The sequence below is a fragment of the Rhipicephalus sanguineus genome, chromosome 6 (genome assembly GCF_013339695.2).
Source record: "Rhipicephalus sanguineus isolate Rsan-2018 chromosome 6, BIME_Rsan_1.4, whole genome shotgun sequence".
In the NCBI taxonomy this organism is placed as follows: domain Eukaryota; kingdom Metazoa; phylum Arthropoda; class Arachnida; order Ixodida; family Ixodidae; genus Rhipicephalus; species Rhipicephalus sanguineus.
In genome coordinates this window covers 168,901,875-168,920,878 of record NC_051181.1, presented here as the reverse complement: position 1 = coordinate 168,920,878, position 19,004 = coordinate 168,901,875, and the positions used below count along the sequence as shown (strand labels likewise).

Here is a 19,004-nt window from a genome sequence, read left to right as displayed (position 1 = left end):
ACAACAGGGGAACCCGAAGTGTTATTTGGAGCATTTTATGGTCACTAAAACTGTCGGAAATTGACACGGGACATATGGTTTCCGGTGCAGTAGTCAGCACCAAATCTAAAAGACTAGTGCCACGGGTAGGATTGTCGATTACTTGAAAAAGATTCAAGTCCAGAGTTAGGTCAATGAAATTGGCTGCCTGCCTGCACGATGACGTCAAGCATGACCAATCAATTTAGGGGAAATTGAAGTCTCCGAGCAGATAAACATTCATAGTTGAACATTTCTTCATAGCAGCAATAATGCTTTCACGCAGATTATCAAGAAATGAAAGGCACATTTCAGGGGGTCGGTAACAGACACCAAGTAATAAGTCTGCACAAGTGGTTTGGCAGGCAGCCCAGATAATCTCAATTGAGGACGAGGTATCAACTTCGTAGGATGAAATCTTTTGATTTATTTAAAATAAAAGAAATAAAGAAAAAATGGGCAGAGGTTTTTCAAGTGTTGGGACCAAGCTCTGTCTTTATTTTAACTTATTTTTTTGTGTTGGGTTTTTAATCTCATTACACCAAAAGTGTTGTTTTTATGAAAAAATAGACTTTATTGAGCAGAATGGTCTTTAGTGTCCAATATTGAATAGTGCCTAATAATTATGACAATACGTCATAATTATTTTGCATTTCTGGATAAGTTTAGCCTAGAAGAAGAAGAAGAAAAAACATTTATTGACCCTAGAGTCATCTATGAGGGGAGGTCAAACGATGCCTATCAGCCACCTCCCTGGCTCTGTTTATGGCCCGAAGCTGCACCCCTGGGTTGTTAAGACGACAGTATTTTTTCCCACACCACAGGTGAGGGAGTGTCTTCCCTGCAGTTCCAGAGAATATGGGAGAGGGTGGCTATTTTCTGCGTAATGAGCAATGGGAACTAACGAGGTCAGTGTAGACGTGAGTAAACATATGGCGAGGGGAAAGAATGCATCTGGAGTCTGCTCAAGGTGATCTCCTGCCACTTGGTCAGCTTGGGCTGGGGTGGTGGTCTCGTTGGTCTCGAGGTTCGGTAGTAGGTGGTGATGTTGTTACACTAGGCCAACGGTTCCCAGTTCAAGTTCTCAGAGTTGGAGGACCTACCCACCGCTCGGTGGACGAATCCTCGAGCATGGTAGTGGGTGGCCCCGTTTCCTCGATTTCCCGAATGGGCTGAGACCCACATAAGTTGGATAGGACAAGTGAGGTCGTCCTCCTCCTTACTTCCACCTTTGGGAGGGAGAGGAGGGGCAGAAGAGGGTGAAATAGTCGTAGCATTGTGGGAGTTACGATGCCGCAATTGAAGTTATCAATAGCGCCCTTCGAGTTGCTGAGCATTACGGAGAAAGCTGCTGCTGCTGCGGGTGCAGTGGCAGCCTCTTCGGCTTCAGGTGAGTTGGGTGCTCGTAGCAAGCATGCCGTATGTAGATGGGATTCTCTGTCTTCATTCTTGGGAAAAGTGACCGCGCTGATCGCATAGTGGTTGCTGTTGGTCGGGTTTTGGGCATCTACACATGCCGCTTCATCGGTCGAACCCTGAAGCGCCATCTGCAGATGCCGCTTCAGGGTTTGACCGATGGTACTTGTGGAGATCCCTTGCTCTAGCTCTTCTTCTATGGCCAGCATGTTCTTCGGCAACGGTTTGATGAGGAATTTCTTCCTGACTTCTGGGGGGATTGTGGTAGGATCGTTGAGAGTTAGATATATCCTGTGCCCAATACAGTCCAAGATCCAACAGCCCATCCTGCTTCCTTGTAGTCGGAGTATTTGCGCTGTACGTTGCACTTCCAGTACGTCATCCACGGTGTTGTGTAGCCCAAGACTCTGTTGAGGTATTGCAGGGAAGTCCCAAGGTCCTATACGCTTTGCTTATGAGTCGGTTGAGTCGGTCCTGTTCCATCTGGAGGAGATGTAGGTACAGGAGGGCGTATGTAAAACACGGAATGACAAAGGCCTGAGCTATTTGGAGAAACTCTTGCTCCCTCATGCCCTGCCTGTGCCCGCTCACCCTTTGTATCAGACGTGCCGTCTGATTTACCGATACGGTGAGATGTGTCAGTGTTATGTTGTTGTGGTGGTTCTTCTGCACGATGAGGCCGAGTATTCTCATGTGCTCCATGTGAGGGCTGAACGTAATGTTGACCAACACGTTGATGCTCGGTAGTGGTGTCTTGATTCTGTGGCATGTCAGAGTATGAGAAGCTCTGGCTTGCTCTGTGAACATTTGAGGCCTGCGTCACTCACGTGTTGGACGACAGCGTCAGCGGCTGTCTGGAGGGTCTCCTCGATTTGTGCATCACTTTTCGTCCAGAGCGTGATGTTGTCCACATAGAGAGTATGACGCAGGCCTGGTATGGTGTCCAGTTTGGGAGGCAGTGACCTCATCTCAAGGTTAAAGAGAAACGGTGAGAGTACAGCTCCCTGGGGGGTGCAGCGGTCGCCAAGGTTGATCGGCTTGGATTTGAGACTGCTGATGGAGAGTTCAACTGTTCGATTAGAGAGAAAAGCGCAAATTTAAGTGCGCTGTCCTGCTTGTAGCTCGGCCAGGCTACTGACGATGGAAGAGTGCTTCACATTGTCAAAAGCCTTTTGAAGATCAAGTCCTAATAATGTTTCGGTATTCTTACCACTCTCCAGTATAATTAAGTCGTGGTGCAGCTGGATGAGAGCATCCTGGATAGAGAGGTGGGCTTGAAAGCCCAGCATCGTAGGGGTTGTGCTCCTCCACATAGATTTGTAGATGGCAGATCACAACATGTTCTACCAACTTGCCAAGCACGAGTCTAGTGAGATTGGTCGGAGATTGTTGAGCACAAGTTTCTTGCCCGGTTTTGGAATGACTTTGGTGTGTTTCCATTCTTTTGGTATTTGGCCTGATCTCCAGAAAACGTCTAGGATACTAGCGTATTTCTCCAGGCATCGTATTACCTAGCGCGACTGCGGCCCTTTGGAGATGAACTATACAAAGGTGAGACAGCTGCGCATATTGCGCATTTTTGATATGATTCTGCTTTCCTGTGCCAAGCTGCTCCAAAAGCATAAAAATCGCAAAAATTGCGCCGAACTGCTCCAAAACAGCCTCAAAAGCAAGAATGTTGATGCCCATGTCTGCTCCAGTGGGTAAAAAAGAGAGAGTTAGCAACATGATCTTAAGCAGCATCAGGAATACCAAGAAAATGCAATGTTTTCAGAACACACAGACATGCCCAAGTGTGTTTCTTCTATGCACCTTTCGAACAAAGTGGTGCCGCCTTAATTTCTTCTGGACTGTTGTAAATATGCGTGACCCCACAAAAATGTGCTGCCATGCCCCGAACGTGCTGCTTCTACTCTCTAGGCTGTGATGTTCTGGCGCGACTGTCGCTTAGTGAAAACTACTGATTGGCAGTGTGGCGGGGTTGAACCCCATTAGCAACTAATTTATATACTGTATTTTGCATTTAACAAAGCCATTGCACGCCGCATCTGCACATCGGGTGTCTGCGGGTAGCGAGAGACCAACGTGGTAGCAGCACTAAGGACTCATCATCTAGTGTGTGCCATGAAACTTGCACGATTTGCGGACCCGTGGTGAGGAAACGCGCGGAGCGCTGGTAATTCATGCTCGTGAGCATTCAAACTAGATCAAACGATATTAATGGGCACTTTGGCATTTTATTCGGGGCTCATGGCACGTCGGCGATCACGTGGCACAGTTTTCCTACACGGTGATTTGCCACTGCTCGTTGTCGGTTTTGTAATCAAAACGCGCAGCGAGTGATTTGATACGCTTAAACAAGCTCTGAGTGTAAGAAGCGTCGCTTCGTGCCGGCTGTGGGCTACACGAGCATTTAGGCTTAGTCTTACGACCGCTGCATCGGTTGACAGCCGTTTTGCTGTGTGACTGGCATGCCTCCTTTTTTGTTTTGCAAAAAGTAAAACAGGCATCTGTACGTCCGGCGCTTCGTTTGCGTGAACATATTGCTTACGCTGTGCAGTGAATGAAGAATGCAGTGTATGGTTGGCGGGCGCATTACGAGACTCATGGTGCGGCGTGGGGGGGAATCGCAAGCCTGTGTAGAACAGGCCAACACAGGTAGTGTTAAAGGGACCGACAACTGATTTTTCTCGACCCATTTTTTTACGGCACGACAGAAAGCTCACTCTTCGCAGTGTGTTTGTAGCTGCAGTAGTTAATCCCAAAAGCACGTAGTTATTTTACAAGCAGTATTTTTTTATCTGAAAGGCTCTAAACATGGATGACCCTTTCCTCTAGCAACGCTGAGAATTGATAGCAATGCTGCCAGCCCTTCTTGGATTTGTGAAGCTATCGTTGTTCTGCTTTCACAGGAGCTCCTGCAACTATGTTTAACCACCTTTATTTATAGCTTTTCAACTATTTTTGATAACAAGCTGTTACAATGAGATGATGTGCCATTATACACCTTCCCTGTATTTGTACCACGTTGTGTGCGCATGCGTCCAAGATTGCCTGCGCCTGTGTCATGGGTGGCTTGTCCTGGCGTTGTTACTCTCTTGATGCACGAGCCAAGCCAAGTTATCGAAAACGTCACTACGCATATGCGTGGCCGCGCCGAGTAGCAGCGCGCGTCATTTCTGAGGGGAAGTGTATGTAGCAAAACCATGTCGCTCCAAGATCTTAGCGGCATGGAAACTGCGTGCACGGTTGCATGAGCACGCTGAAAAGTTGCTCAATACGCGCTGACGAGCATGGGATCATTACGTCACGCGAAGGCAGCGCCACTTTAATGCATACTACTAACGCAGGCCTATATGTGTATATTTTTATGGAGTAATACCTTTTAATATAAAGAAACAAACAATATTTCAATACTAACAAAAAAATCATGACCGCGTACAGCAATCAACAGTCACGTGGCCGGGTTCATCGGATCGTCCATGACTTGTGGTGCCTCCGCAACTTTCAATTAAGAAACAAAAATATAAATCCACCTCTCACGAAAAAAACAGGGTTGGTTTGAGTCAATGGAACGGACAGTCTTTCCATCAGTGGAGTCATCTCATTTCATGTTCTGGGCAGTTGTCGGTCCCTTTAATACTGTGGTTGCGCACGTTGAGAGGCATTATCATATGCCCCCCACATCTCCCCCCGCTTTCGATTGTCTTCATGCTCAAGAAAACGTTAGGGTGTTGTCCCCTAATAAAAGCGTGCAGTACATTTCAACGGCGCTACGCTCGCAGTACCAAACGCTCGCGTTTGATAAGATAGTCAGTGCGCCGAGATTTCTTGGCGCCCGCACCGCACTCTAGAAGGCGGTGCCGCACGAGGTGGCAGCGAACGGCGTTGCAGCGCGCTTTTGTTGTCGCCTGTTAAAAGCGTGCAGTACACTTGACGCTACGCTAACTGCGCATCCGAGCAGATAGCTGAAGATGCTTATAGTGATGTTCTCCTAACAAAGAGTAATACTGACCTACAGGAAGCTCTGGTGAAGCTTCAAAAGCTAATAAGCAGATGTACAGAAAGCCAAAGCAGTAATCTGCTGAACCATATTACTAATCTTAAGCTTAGGCCTACTGCTATGTAACAATTCTTGTGCATTCACAGTTTTGCAGTGTTTTTGGGAAGTGTGATGCTTCTTAGCTTTTTTTTTCAAATGTTTATGAAATAAACCTAGTTTCTAGAACCTCTTTTCAATTGTCTTATATGTTCTTTTTTACTCGAGCTAGATAGGTCGCGTGGTATATAAAACGGTAGTGTAGTTCATTCCTGGCAATAGTCTTAAAAAAACTTTCTCCAAAGGCTGTTTCAGTGTTTTGTGTATTATAAGCCAATTAAAATATGTACTTGTCTCTCCAAGTTGCTACAAATTGGCTTTTTCAAGCTCCTAAGATGACATATTACATGCCGCTAACTGCTCCAAATCAAGGTTCTTCTGCTCCAAAATCGAAATTTTGCTGCTCCGAAAACTGCTCCCAATTCAATTTCAGCCGTCTCAGCCCTGACTATATAAAACAAGATGAAAAGGACAACAGGAACGTGTTTACAGCCGCCCATTTTTTTTAACCTAAACACGTGAGCATCGACCGCCAAGCCGATAAGCGTCGTATGATGGAGCACAGCGACGAAATGAACGAGAATATGCGCATACGCGTGGTCAACAGTCCGGTGCAGCCTTCGTCTGCGAGGCTGTTATGTGAAACGGACCCAACCCCACCTGCTTCGTTGTCGTCATCTCTTTGTCCTGTTTGGTTTGCACTGGCACATATCTTTTTTGCCTCATGAAAGTGGTGCGTGAACCACAGGGAAAAGAAAAGAAATGCTGATGCGCACATAGTATAATCAGCGGGTGTGTATATCGCATCCCATCCATCTTACGCATGACCACATGGCCTTTTCTTGGTAACTACATGGCAGCGTTCATAAAAGAGAAAAGGATGACGGTAACGGTGCTTAAATGAAGCGAGGGTGGTGTCCGGTTCCTGGAACAGCCTAGCAGAAGACAGGTGCACGGGACTACTCATCGAGCGCATGGGCGTATTCTTATTCTTGTTCATTTCAGCACTGTGCTCCATTATACGGTGCTTATCGACTTCGCGGTCGACGCTCGTGCGTTCAGGTTGAAAAAATGGGCGGCTGACATAACTAAATAAGGTTATTGCACAATTTAGCTTATTGTTTGCCGAATGCAGCAGTTGACAAATGCTGCTTCACAAGTGCTGTGAAACGGTGCTATATCTGCTCTCCGTGGTTTTTCTGGATGCCCCAAACTTGCTCGAAATGGTCTTTCTGGCTGCCAAGCCTGCTTCAAAACGTCTTTCTAGATGTTCCAAGCGTGCTACAAAAGGCACGTTTGCTTGCTCCCAGGACTGCTCCCAAATCTATGTGCACTGTTCCACCACTGAGCTGGAAAGGTGAATTGAAATATTGACATATTCTCTCTATCATGGTGTACCAGCATGTCTTGAATCACTTCATGCTGGGCCATGTTCTTTTGGATGTGCACTCATCTTGTAGTGACCTGTTGGCATCACTTATGCACAGCATAGGTGCAAAACAGAGCCAGTGGGATTTGGCAACAGCTGCATGTGGCAGGACACGGACATTTCATGAAGAAACTTATTGTAAATTTATTTGAGTGCTTCTTCAGAAAAATTCACCGACGATTACGATACTGTCTAATGCGAACTCTGAGCGCAGCTTCATGTTAGGGCAAAGCCAACTGTGTTTGAAGTTTTGGCTTTCCGCAAGGTATCGACTATGCCATACCGTATGAAGAACTTTATTTAAAGATCCGGAGAAGTGCCACCCCTTAGGGTGACACACCACAAATCATAATTTTTGTCAAGTAGGACAGCACCCACTACGCCATTATTCGTCTTTCTGCGGATAAGCGAGGTACCCGCTTCATATCTGTAAGGTATCATGGGCACTTTGCTGATGCTCCATGTGGCTGATGATGATGAAAAATTATGGCGGAGCGCTTTGCACTGGGTGGGAAGCATCAAACTAAGTACTCGTGGGGCAATTAGTATTGTGTGATGATGACTTCCTTCGTCTTGTGTTTAAGTAAGCGCTGTTTTACATTTTTGCCATGGAACCTCACCAACTCGCCCAACTTGCGTGTCTTCTTCTATTTAAGCTCTTTTGCCACATTCTATTACATAGGTTAATGCGATTCCTTGCCTGACATGATGCCTGTATAGGGTCTTTTTGCAAATGATATTCAAGCACCAGCTTGGCTCTGTACTGTAGTATACTCGACTGCCACGCAGAGGGCCTGGGTTCAAATCCCATTCGATCGTGGGTATTCTGTTCTCATTTTATTTTTTCACGGCTATTGGTTACTTTTTCAATGCCCTTCAATGCAGGAATGGGCGCCTTAGAGCTGCGCTGTAAAAGATGCGGCCAGCTTCACTTCACAAACGCCGTCGAATCAGCTAAGCTGATGCTCTTCTTCGTCATCTGCCTTTGATGCGCCTCTCAGCCTCTAATTTGTTCACCCTTTCCACCAAGCCTCGCCCATCGTCTCCTTCCTCACCGACTCCCACTCTCCCCACACCGAGAGGCCACGTGATCAGTACTACGCCATCACCTCAACTAAGAACAGCTTCGCTGTTAAAAGAAAAGATTGACTGGTGCTTAATAGAAGATGGCATAAGCATTGAATGTGAGAGCCATTAGTGTTATGGAATCGGCCTTTGTTTGTGTTTTACATATCAGATTACTTTCAATCTGTTGTGATGTGGTGTTGCAGCTGATTTTTAAGACCCCATGACTGCTTGTAGATGAGGCACTATGCCTTTTGCCCTCCTTCTATTGCTGCTATTGGAATGCATTGAATAAAACTTGGCGACCACTGATAGCAGTGGCATGCAGAAGGACTGGATGCACCATTTGTTTGGGCCCCTCTGACTCTGTAAGAGCTCATCACCATGGAACTGCACATAAAAAGCTTCAACATTGTTCACTGCCTAAAACATATATAATGCGTGACACCTTTCGTACACTATCGCGCAGGGTGGTTTGCTCGTGCGCTGGAGGCCCCGATACAGTGGCTGCTGGCATCAGTGTCAGTTCTCCTAACATGGTTGACATCACATACAGGGAGACTGCATCGGGAGACGCAACTGGTAAGTGCCGGACAAATGTTTTTTTTTTATTCAGTGTGTTGGACAAAAAAGAATGTCTATGTACAAAACATTTTGTGGCATGGGTGAATGTGGATCACTGCTTGGTGTAATGCGTGACACTTCTCATGTGATGGATGATTATGTGTGTCACAGAAGCTACGACTAGCTGAAACATTGGATTGGAGGCCTTGTTTGCAAGGCCTCCAGGAGGAACTGAGACTTATTGCAAATCTCGCATCCCATTAACATTATCTTCTGGTTCTGCATGTGAAGAAAGTCTGGGGTAGTCTACTGCATGTGAGTAATAACACCGCATGAACAATTTATATGGCAGCCAAAAGAAAACTCTGTTCTATATGGCACCATAAGAATGTTGAACATGCACCTTAGCCATGACAAATGTTCCAGACATAAATGACAGTCAGCAACATGCAAGCCAACTTTATAATCATTAACTAGGTGTGCATTAGCTAGCATTGCATATGTTATGTTTGCATGCACAAATGAACTAAATATGTAGCGACAGAGACAGTGCATTTTGTCACATAGTGCATGAAGGTGCTGGAAAAAGAGATAAAACACAAACAAGGTAACAGCTACAAAGCAACCTAAATTGAAAAAACTACATAGGAAAGCTTGACAATAGGCTAGTTAGTTAAACATGATCAACATTTCATTGACCATGATTAACTACATAGTATGTAAGAATGCAATGCAAGCACACGTTGCGTTTACATGTTGCACTTATACTTCGCATTCTTTTATTGAGGTTAAACAAGAAAAGCAATCATAAAATGTCATTTGTAATTGGATTACTGTAACATGGAAAACAATATGATGATGCAGTGATGTCTGTGCACTCCCCTGCATCAACTCATTTTTTATCACTATTATACCAAAATTTTAATTTCACCTGCTAAGTTCAGTTTGCTTTATATTGAAAGATACCATATGCAGTGTTGCACTAAGAGCCGTCACACAAAGTGATGTACTAACGCCGATAATTCAAATTCCCTGGTTATTGCAGTGGCCACCCCGATATAGTACTGAAGCACTTGGGGCAAAGTTATTGCATCCAACATGTGACAAGTAATGTCACCATCAAATCATTTCTGGCCAGATATAAAACTAGGTGGTGCACCTTCAATGTAATCCCACCTAAAGGGGATATGCTGCATCTTTTCAAGTAATCATTGAATACTGTACTCTGGGACAGTGGTTCTCAGCCATGGATGTTTTGGGGACCCCTTGCAGACTGGTGGAAGTGATGAGGGACCCCTTATGTGAGAGAAGGGGGCAGTCATAAGTAGGGCTCAGTGTTTTCGGTGTTTATTTTTCTTGAAAATCGGCGTTTTTATTTTTGGCAGAAATTCGGTGTTTATCAGGGTTTATTCCTCGTAGATCCCCAATTCTCTGAAATGAGTTTTGTGTTATTCTCAAAACCCCAAAATCTTACATCAATTCATATCTGAATACTAAAACATCAAAACACACGAAGCAATTTTATTTTTTCTAGAATGTTTGAATGCACAAAAACATACACGCTCAAGCGAAATACTTGAACACAAAGGACCTGTATTTGTGCGTATAACCTTAGCTTAAAGCGTATTGTAAAACACGCAAGCATACTTTGCGAGGTTGCTGTCAGTGGTCAAAGCGTGCACCTTTCGATTGACGACTCTCAGCTTTGAAAATGCCCTTTCAACATTAGCACAACATTAGTTTTTATGTGTAGTGTAGATGTTTTTATAAAAAACCTCAAAATTGGCCCAGGAAAAGTTATTTTCTTTACTTTGAAGGTTTTTATCTCAAACAAGCTTTGTAGCAGGGTGACGAAAATTTCGCATTACGTTCTTCGCGTACTTATCTACCAAACTGTCGAATCTTATATTTATATAACTTTTCAGTAAAGAGATATGATCGGGCTAAGTTCAATAAAATACCGAACAATGGAAACTTCAGACGACAGTTAAAAAACACCCCATTTTTTATATTTCTTAAACTTTGTGCACTTATTCTCCTCCACATCAGCTTTCACAATCATTGAAAACATATTGCATAATTTCGTTGCACTAATAGTTGTGGCCCCTCCAATGAGACCCTTAGGCAAGGCTCAACGCACCATGCAGGCCTGAAGATCCAATGCTTCCATGCTTCAGAAATATTTCGCTAGTGTGGATGGCAGAAGAGTGAAGTTGACAGCGTTCCCGGCGTCCCGTCGTTGCTGCATGAACTTGCCGAAAGCTTTCGGTCCAATGCGCTCAGAACCAGCACTTTCCTTCAGCTGAATTTCCCAATGCATCACCTTAAAGGGACACTAAAGAGGAACAATGAATTGGTTTAGATCGATAAATTGTGCTCTGAGAAGTCTAATGCCGTTAATTTCGCCATCATAGGTTTATTAATAGAGGAGAAAATCAAGTTCAACATTTCATTTTTAAATTTCGCGCCGAAATGTCCCCGCGTGACGTCACGGATGTTGTAGAGATAGCTTTGCAAGACGCTTACCCTACGAGGCGAACGGCAAGGGACGCGACGTTCACCAGTGCCGCAGTGAACAAGGACGCTACGGCCGGGTTTGTCGACTCTCCAGCACGGCGCAGAAAAGGCACTCAAGGCAGGATGTCAACAAACAACACGGGTTTTATTAACCCAAGATGCAGCACAGTACGACAGTCACGGGCTTGCAGGCCGTAAAGGGAACTCCGCAAGACCGATCGAGTACGCTTGCCAGTGGCGCTACGACTCTCACACAAAGGGCAGCAGTCGAGCACACGAATGAAAAGCCGCCTGCTAGAGCAGCGCGTCAACCTCTCGTGCCAGCCTGAGAGCATCTCCCGCGGGCAAGCCTGCGCCAGACAGAAGCGAGCTCAAGGGGGAAGGAGGTTGTCACTGGCGGCCAATGAGGACAGGCGTTGCGCAGTGACATGGGCTAGCGTGGTCACATGGTGGCGCGAGCATGCTCAGGCAAGTTCCGACGCGTGGCTTGTGCGGGGAAGACCAACGCATGGCTCGCACAGAGCAAATAGGCCTGGCGGCATAGCCATGGTAGCCATGTCGCCGAGTAATGGCGGTTCCCGGCACTCAAGCCGCGCGGGGCCAGCACACGCGCTAGCTTGGGGAACGAGGCGCCAAAGGGGAGGGCGCGCTCGATTCCCACAATGTCAAAGTGTATTTATCGTATTTTGGCGCCATTGGCTCAACAAAATTACCCCAAACTTGGTATGTTAGGTCTATGGACACCCCAGAGGACAATGCACTTCATTTTTATCGATTAGGAACTATGTAGTCCCTAGTAGGCCCCGTCAAAATATGTGACGTCACGGCGAATGATGCGGAAACTTCAAGGTGGCATCGCCACCCACATTTTCTTTTTGCACTTTTCTCGCTTACTAAGCGTCTTCTTGCAGCAAGCGTGGTGTTTTTGGCATTGTGAAAGAGTACTTTACTAATATGAGAAAAATCGTTTTGCTCTTTAGTGTCCCTTTAACTTTATGCCCGCCGTATCTTGCAGCGAACATTTTCAGCTACCACCTTCAGTTTGTTTTCTCTTGATGTAGGCTGGCCTGAACTGACTTCTAACTGTGCCAGGAGGTTTCAAAGAGCACACGCCGGTAGTCGCAGTGATCTGGTTAATGACGTCGATTTCTTTTTCAGGGGGCATAAGAGTGTCATCATTCAACTGCGCGTTCTGTGTAGATCTTTCATTGCAGTCGTAGCAAAGGCACGCGTAGCAGAAGTAGTCCGTCTCACTGACAGTCACTGATCTTTCGGGTGTTAAACGTTCCTTCAAAGCATTGATGTCTAGGTTGGTAACTCTGAAATTTTGGCTTCTTTGCAATAATTAAGCTTCTTGTGCTTCGAAAGGTAGTCTCCACAATACACTCATTCACAGCTATACTTTCTCGCCATGAGACGCACAGGAGGAGTAAAGTAAGAGCAAAGCGCTAGCACTATCGGCGTCGAATGAAGTGTGAACAGCGGACCGAACGCGCGGCCAGTTCAGGCCGTCTGCTGCCGACATCTAAGATAGGCAGGCGCAACCGCTTACCGATAGTTTTACCTTTCTTTCCTTTGACATTCTATATTTTGCTTTGCCACTGGAGCGCCACGTTCATGCTTTCCACTGATCGCAACTGGCGCAGCACAGTTTCTCTGGCAGCAGCGTGCGTGAAACGAGCGCTCATAGCTCCCTTATAGAGTTTTCATCTTGCTACCATCTCCGCCGTGTTATGAGCACCTAGCTGCGATGTGAACAGAGGGCGGATAGAATAGTGAAGCTCCAGTGCACATGCGTTCAAGTCCCACGAGAGGTGTTGCTGTTTCAAGCTCAATCGGTCTGTGGACGCGAAAACAAGCTCTTACTGCGCCGTCTCTTACAACGAGCGTCTCGGGTGCCCGCGCACCTGCTTGGTAGTATTGCGCTCGTGGCCGCTGCAGTGACCAAATAATTTCAAAATTAACATCTTCAGTGCCGTCGACACCTTTTTCAGTACTGCTGTCCTTTTAATAAAAAGAAATCCAATCCTGCCTGCATTCTATACACTTGCTGGGCAAGAAGTCGGAATTGCCGTAACTATTAGTGCAACGAAATTATGCAATATGTTTTTAATGACTGTGAAAGCTGATGTAGAGGAGAATTAGTGGACAAAGTTTAAGAAATATAAAAAATGGGCTTTTTTTTTAATTGTCGTCTGAAGTTTCCATTATCCGGTGTTTTCTTTAACTTAGCCCGATCGTATCTCTTTACTAAAAAGTTATATAAATATAAGATTCGGCAGTTTGGTAGACAAGTATGAGAAGAATGTAATGCAGAATTTTTGTCACTCTGCTACAAGGCTTTTTTTAGATAAAAACCTTCAAAGTAAAGAAAAAACGATTCCTGGGCCAATTTTCAGGTTTTTTATAAAAACATCTACACTACACATAAAAACTAAGAATACCTGAGCAGAAGCAAAAACACGCATATATTTAATTAAAGAAATTTAAGCTACCTAACTTTAATATATTTTGTGCAATTCATAACGAAAGTTAACCAAAACAGCAGAGCAGATGAGCGCTCCACTCCACCTCTCCGTCATTATTGATTTCCTGTGCTTCGAAAAAATTTTTGGCGGCAAAACACATTGCGGATCTTTTCTTTCCACTCATCAGGCAATAATATATAAAATTCTTAAATAAATTTAAGAGGTTGACCAGCCATTGTTTGTTCGATCTTACGTGGAATCACCCTAGTCGCAGTACACAACTAGGAGTGATGCCCGTGGTGCCCTCCAAGACAGGTTAACATAACTGTGACACTTATGCTCCATTAGTTGCTGATTCGCACAAGGTCCTATCTGCCCTACGTAGAAGTGGTTTCACCAGAAGGGAACTTTATATACCACAGCAGTACAACAAAACAAAAGTTTTTTAGCGCTTTGTTGATAACCTGTACATTCTTTCTCTGGACTGCAGTGCATATCTTACCTTTAATGGCAACCATCAGAGCAACATTATCGCCGTTTTTACTTTTCCCCTTCTTCAGCCTATGTGATGAGGAAAAGATGTATGGGAAACCAATAACTTGCTTCTTGTTACCATTGCTTTCTGCAACCATGTGCAGACGTGAAGAAAGTAGCAATGCCTACTGCAATGCACACACAATTTAGATAGAGAAGACTTAAGGCAAGACATGGAAATTCCGTTTTTGCAATCTCGGAGTACTTTGATGAGAAGTTTAACAGTGGTTTTCAAGATTTAGGGTAGTCCTGCCAGCACATGTGGTTCTCCTGAAACATGAAGCAAATGTCCAGAAATCTTATGCCATTCTGAGGCAACTGTTCAGTAAACTCGAACCCTCCTCCATCTGCTTTAATTTATTTGCTCACTGGGATGACCATAGGATCATATTTGTCAAAGTACAGTAGATTTTCAGTAAACCAAAATCTCTTTTAAATAAAACTGCAGCCTAAATGGAGCAAATGCCCCTGATATTTCGGGCTTGTATTCTGCACCTCTCAGTAAGCGCAACTCCTGTTAAATGGAACGTATTTTCCTGGTCCCTTCAGGTTCCATTTAATGAGAGTCTACTGTAATTGTCTGCCTAACAAAATACCCGAATAACACAATTAGCTATGAGAATGGATAACTGGGCTAGTTTGTGGGAACTCCTGTTAAGGCAGGTCGCGCTTGTCCCATGTACTTATTCCTCGCTTGTGTCCGTGTTTGTTTGCGCTACCTGCCTTAACAATTAGCTAAGTCATCCTCTGAACACTTGCTGATCTTGGTACTTTCTGCCACTAAGAAAAGCATGGATAAAGCGATGCACCTTCCCAAGCTGAGAGGAGTGCCTTGTGTGGGTGCTTTTCTTTTGAGCTTTCCTGTTACTGCTGCCTGCATAGCGTGTAAAAATAAGGGTGTCTGGAGGTACTGGGATCCCACAGTGTTTACCCTGCAGTGAAGTTGAACACTGTCATTTGTGTCTGCACACCTCATTTTCTTCTACAATAAAAATAGCTAGTTTGGTGCGACACTTTTGATTTAAGTTCCCAAAGTGCAAATTAACAAGCCTTAATTCATGGGTTGGAGCTGTCTCATATACAGTTGCTAGCATGCCAAGGCTGTGCTGATTGATAACTGAAGTGTCATACACTGACACTAGGTGGCTTCACAATGTCTGTAGGCAATGGACAACTACTTGAAGTGTGCTCTCCGGAACTGTGGCAAGGCATAGGTATTCTTAGTGTACAACAGTCACCAGAGACATGATATATTCCTGCTCAAGGCCACCTTCATTATCCTGCCGAGGTAGCTGGGAGCAGGCACCAGCTACCTCAGCCTTGTAGCTGGTGCCTGATTACTCGACTGTCGAGTTATGCCACAATAACTGTGCAGTGCATCTGGCCTGTGCTGAGTGTAGGGCCACTAGAACTGGATAATCTGTTTGCAGAGCCAGTGAAGCTCCCCTATGTGTACCTGCCATCTTTCACGAGCCCGCGAGCAGGCAGGCTAGAGCCTCACATTCACCAGCCAAATTGTGAACAGCTTCACTGCATGCATGCTTTTTTTGTTTTGTTTGATGGCAACACAACCATTTACTGATTTTCAGCCAGGCTGCTTCTTTCAACTCTATCTGGGAAAGAGAGATGCATCTTCATCGTCAAAACAGCACAAAAAAAAAAAGAAAGGCGAGAAAACAACAGCAAACATGTTTTCTCGTGTGCCTAAGGGGAAAAAAATTGCGGGCAGTTTGCACTAAGTGACGCAAAGCTTGACACAGCGAAGCACGGACCCGTCGCCGCTCGTACACCCCGTCGACCGAGACGTCTAGCTTCGAGATGCAAGGCTTCCTCCTCGGTAGTACGTAGCGAGGCTATGCACTATAGAGCTAAGGTTGCGCATGATGTCTTTGTCGGTGGGCGTGGCTTGGCCAAGTGGTGCGGTATCTGGCCGCTTGACTACACGATGCTTGCTTCCTCTTTCTTTCTATCTCTTTCGTTGGTGTTCTCTCTGTCTCTCTTTCTATTTCTGTCTTTCTCATTCTTTCTGTGCTACGCTCCAAGGCTATGCTATGCTCTGCTAGCGTGCCTGTATAGCCGAGTGGTTAGGATGCTCGCCTTCGGGTTGAGAGTATGCGGGTTTGAATCCCACCTCATGAAGAAATTTTTTTTCGGCAAGAATTTTTCTCTTTCTCTTTCTTTATACCTTTCTTTTTGTCTCTCTGTTTGTTTCTTTCTTTCTCTCTACTCGATCTCAGGTCGCCGCACAGTGGCACATACCCGTTAAGATGATAATAGTTTTCTGCGATCGACTCACAAAGAGCGATTTGCTAAACAGCTTTGCTTTTAGAAATTTGCCCAGCTTCACTGACTGAATGTTGAAAGGCTGGTGAAACAGCAAAGCATTCTCCGTTGCATCATCTCGCCTCGTTTTAAACTAAGGGGCGGGTCTGATGCAAGCCATTCATGTCTAACCTCAGCTTCTCTCACTCCAAGTGCTGGATCTTCTGCCCCCTGCTGGCACTTGGCTTCGGCATCTCTTGCACGGACTTCTGGCTAAGTTTTGTCGATGTCGGTTACCTGGGCAGCTGGCATTTTAGTTGCAGCAGTAATCGCAGAAAGTGCAAAAAACACCGATGGTATGGTGGCCGTTTTCGGTGATTTGAGTTAATGTTCAGGGGCATAGAGTGTTGGGTGTGGATGCCAATTTGTTATGTTGGCCAGACCAACCGGCCGAACAGACGCACCACATGACTCAAGTGCAACCCGGACGAGCTCGATCTGAACTCTTCTTTGCAGCATGTCTACTGCTATATGCATGTGGTGACAGTTGTGGTGCCACCTAGTGTCAGTGCACAACACTACTGTCACATCCTTTGTCAGCATTTGTGCAGTCTTACTTGAGACCTCTCTGAGGTATTGCAATGTGTCTGGTTGTTTTAATGTTATTAATTTTCATTGTCAAGTTTGTAACACAAGAACTGATGATCCTGCTTGTACACATTTATCTTGTCTCCTGCAACCGTAAGAGTTACTTGCTTATGCTTCGCTGCCGATATGTGTCAGTTCATTTCATTTTAGCCAGCAAAAGCACTTTGTAAAGACGTGGCCACACTAGTGGCACGGCTCTTTGCCATGTGCCACTTGCTGTTCTTGGGCTGCTGTGTGCCAGCAGGTTCACTCATGCACGTCACTCATGCACTTGCTGTTTGGAGATTTGGTCTGTGACCCATTTTTGTCACATTCTGTGACAGCCGCACAGCGATATGGCTAATCACTGGTGGAGAAGTGGTTGCCATGGCTACACCTGTGCGCCACGTCATCTGCTTTGTACTGTCCATAGATCTGTATTCACTCTGTGGTTTTCTGTGCACACACTTGCCAATTAAGTGCGTGTGAGATCTCACCATCCCACGTTCATGGTGCGAGTGTGCAAGTGGGGAATGTGCCGTGTGATTGCTATGCTTGTGAAGCATCCAAGGCTCTTTGGACAGCTCTTTCCATGGGCGACGTTCCACGGCACAGGTTGCAGGTGGACCGGTATGGCAGATTTTCAGCTAGCGGTTAAATGGGCTAGTTGGAATATTAACGTTTTATGCAATATTAGTGATGTTCAGAAATAAGGGAAAGAAAAATAGTGGGCAGTTTGCACAAAGTTGCACAAAGCTTGGCACAGCAAAGCACGGACTCGTTGCCGCTCGTACTCCCCGTCGAGGGACACGTCTAACTTGGAGATGCGTGGCTTCCTCCTCGGGAGTACGCAGCCAGGCTATGCACTATAGAGCGAAGGTTGCACGCGATGTCTCCTTCGATGGGTGTGGCTTAGCTACTGTGCATACGTGGCTTGGCCAGGTGGTGCGGTATCTGGTCACTAGACGACGCATCTTGCTTCCTCTTTCTTTCTATCTTTTCTTCTTTCTCTACTTCTTTCGTTGATATTCTCTCTTTTTCTTTCTGCATTTCTCATTCTTTCTGCAGTATGTTTTTCTCTCTTCCCTCCTGCTCACTTCCCTTGCTACATTATACTATACAATACCATGCTATGCTCTGCTAGTGTGCCTGGATAGCCGAATGGTCAGGACGCTCGCTTTCGGATCGAGGGTATGTGTGTTTGAATCCAGCCTCATGAAGAATATTTGTTCGGCAAGAATTTTTCTCTTTATGTCTTTCTTTGTGTCTCTATGCTTGTTTCTGTCTTTCTTTCTTTCTTTATCTATCTCTCTATTCGTTTTCTGGTAGCCACACAGTGGCACATACCCGTTAAGATGTTGACAGTTTTCAGTGATCGACTCACAAGGAATGATTTGCTAAACAGCTTTGGTGTTAAAAAGTGGAAAGAACATTAAGAGTGCTGCTATGGCCAGAATACATTGCAGGTTCATGGGTTAAAATTGGGCAGATCCCCCGTACTGTGGGAATCGATGTAATGCAAAGCATGCGGCGGGAAGGTGACTGTGGCGTCATTTTTTACATTGAGCAAGACGTTACGAAATGACGCTAAAGATAGGCGCACATGGTATACATACACAGATATGTTGAAGAGTCGCACATGTGTTGCATAACCAGTTGTTTACAGTTGCGTAACGATGCCAACAGCAACATAGGTATTACCAACACCAGATGCGGTAAGCCGATATGTAGTGCTTATACTTGTCCTTTATGATGGAGAACGCACACACGTTTCTCGAACCCATGCGCGTGTGTGGAAGGGGTTCCTGACGCTTCTCACGTAGATGGCAGCAAGCGCAATGCCTCTGTTATTGTGATTTATGTGCACAACGTAGACCTCGCCGATTCCGCTGCTTGTCTTTGTGTGGTCGGTGTCTTGCGGCTGGCGAAGTGTGATGCGGCCTACGTTGAAGTTGTGCATTGCCGTGTTATTATATGTGCCCAGGCCTCCGCAGCTGCAATGAGC

General features: G+C 45.4%; 1 protein-coding gene across 1 annotated transcript in view; it reads left to right on the top strand.

Moving 5' to 3' along the window:
• Positions 1 to 19,004, top strand: part of LOC119397704 (intermembrane lipid transfer protein VPS13A) — a 1,038,245-nt gene that overhangs the window by 318,391 nt on the left and 700,850 nt on the right. The window contains exon 35 of the mRNA XM_037665124.2: positions 8,497 to 8,609. Coding sequence (XP_037521052.1) covers positions 8,497 to 8,609 — 113 coding nt within the window. The remainder of the gene's footprint in view (positions 1 to 8,496; positions 8,610 to 19,004) is intronic.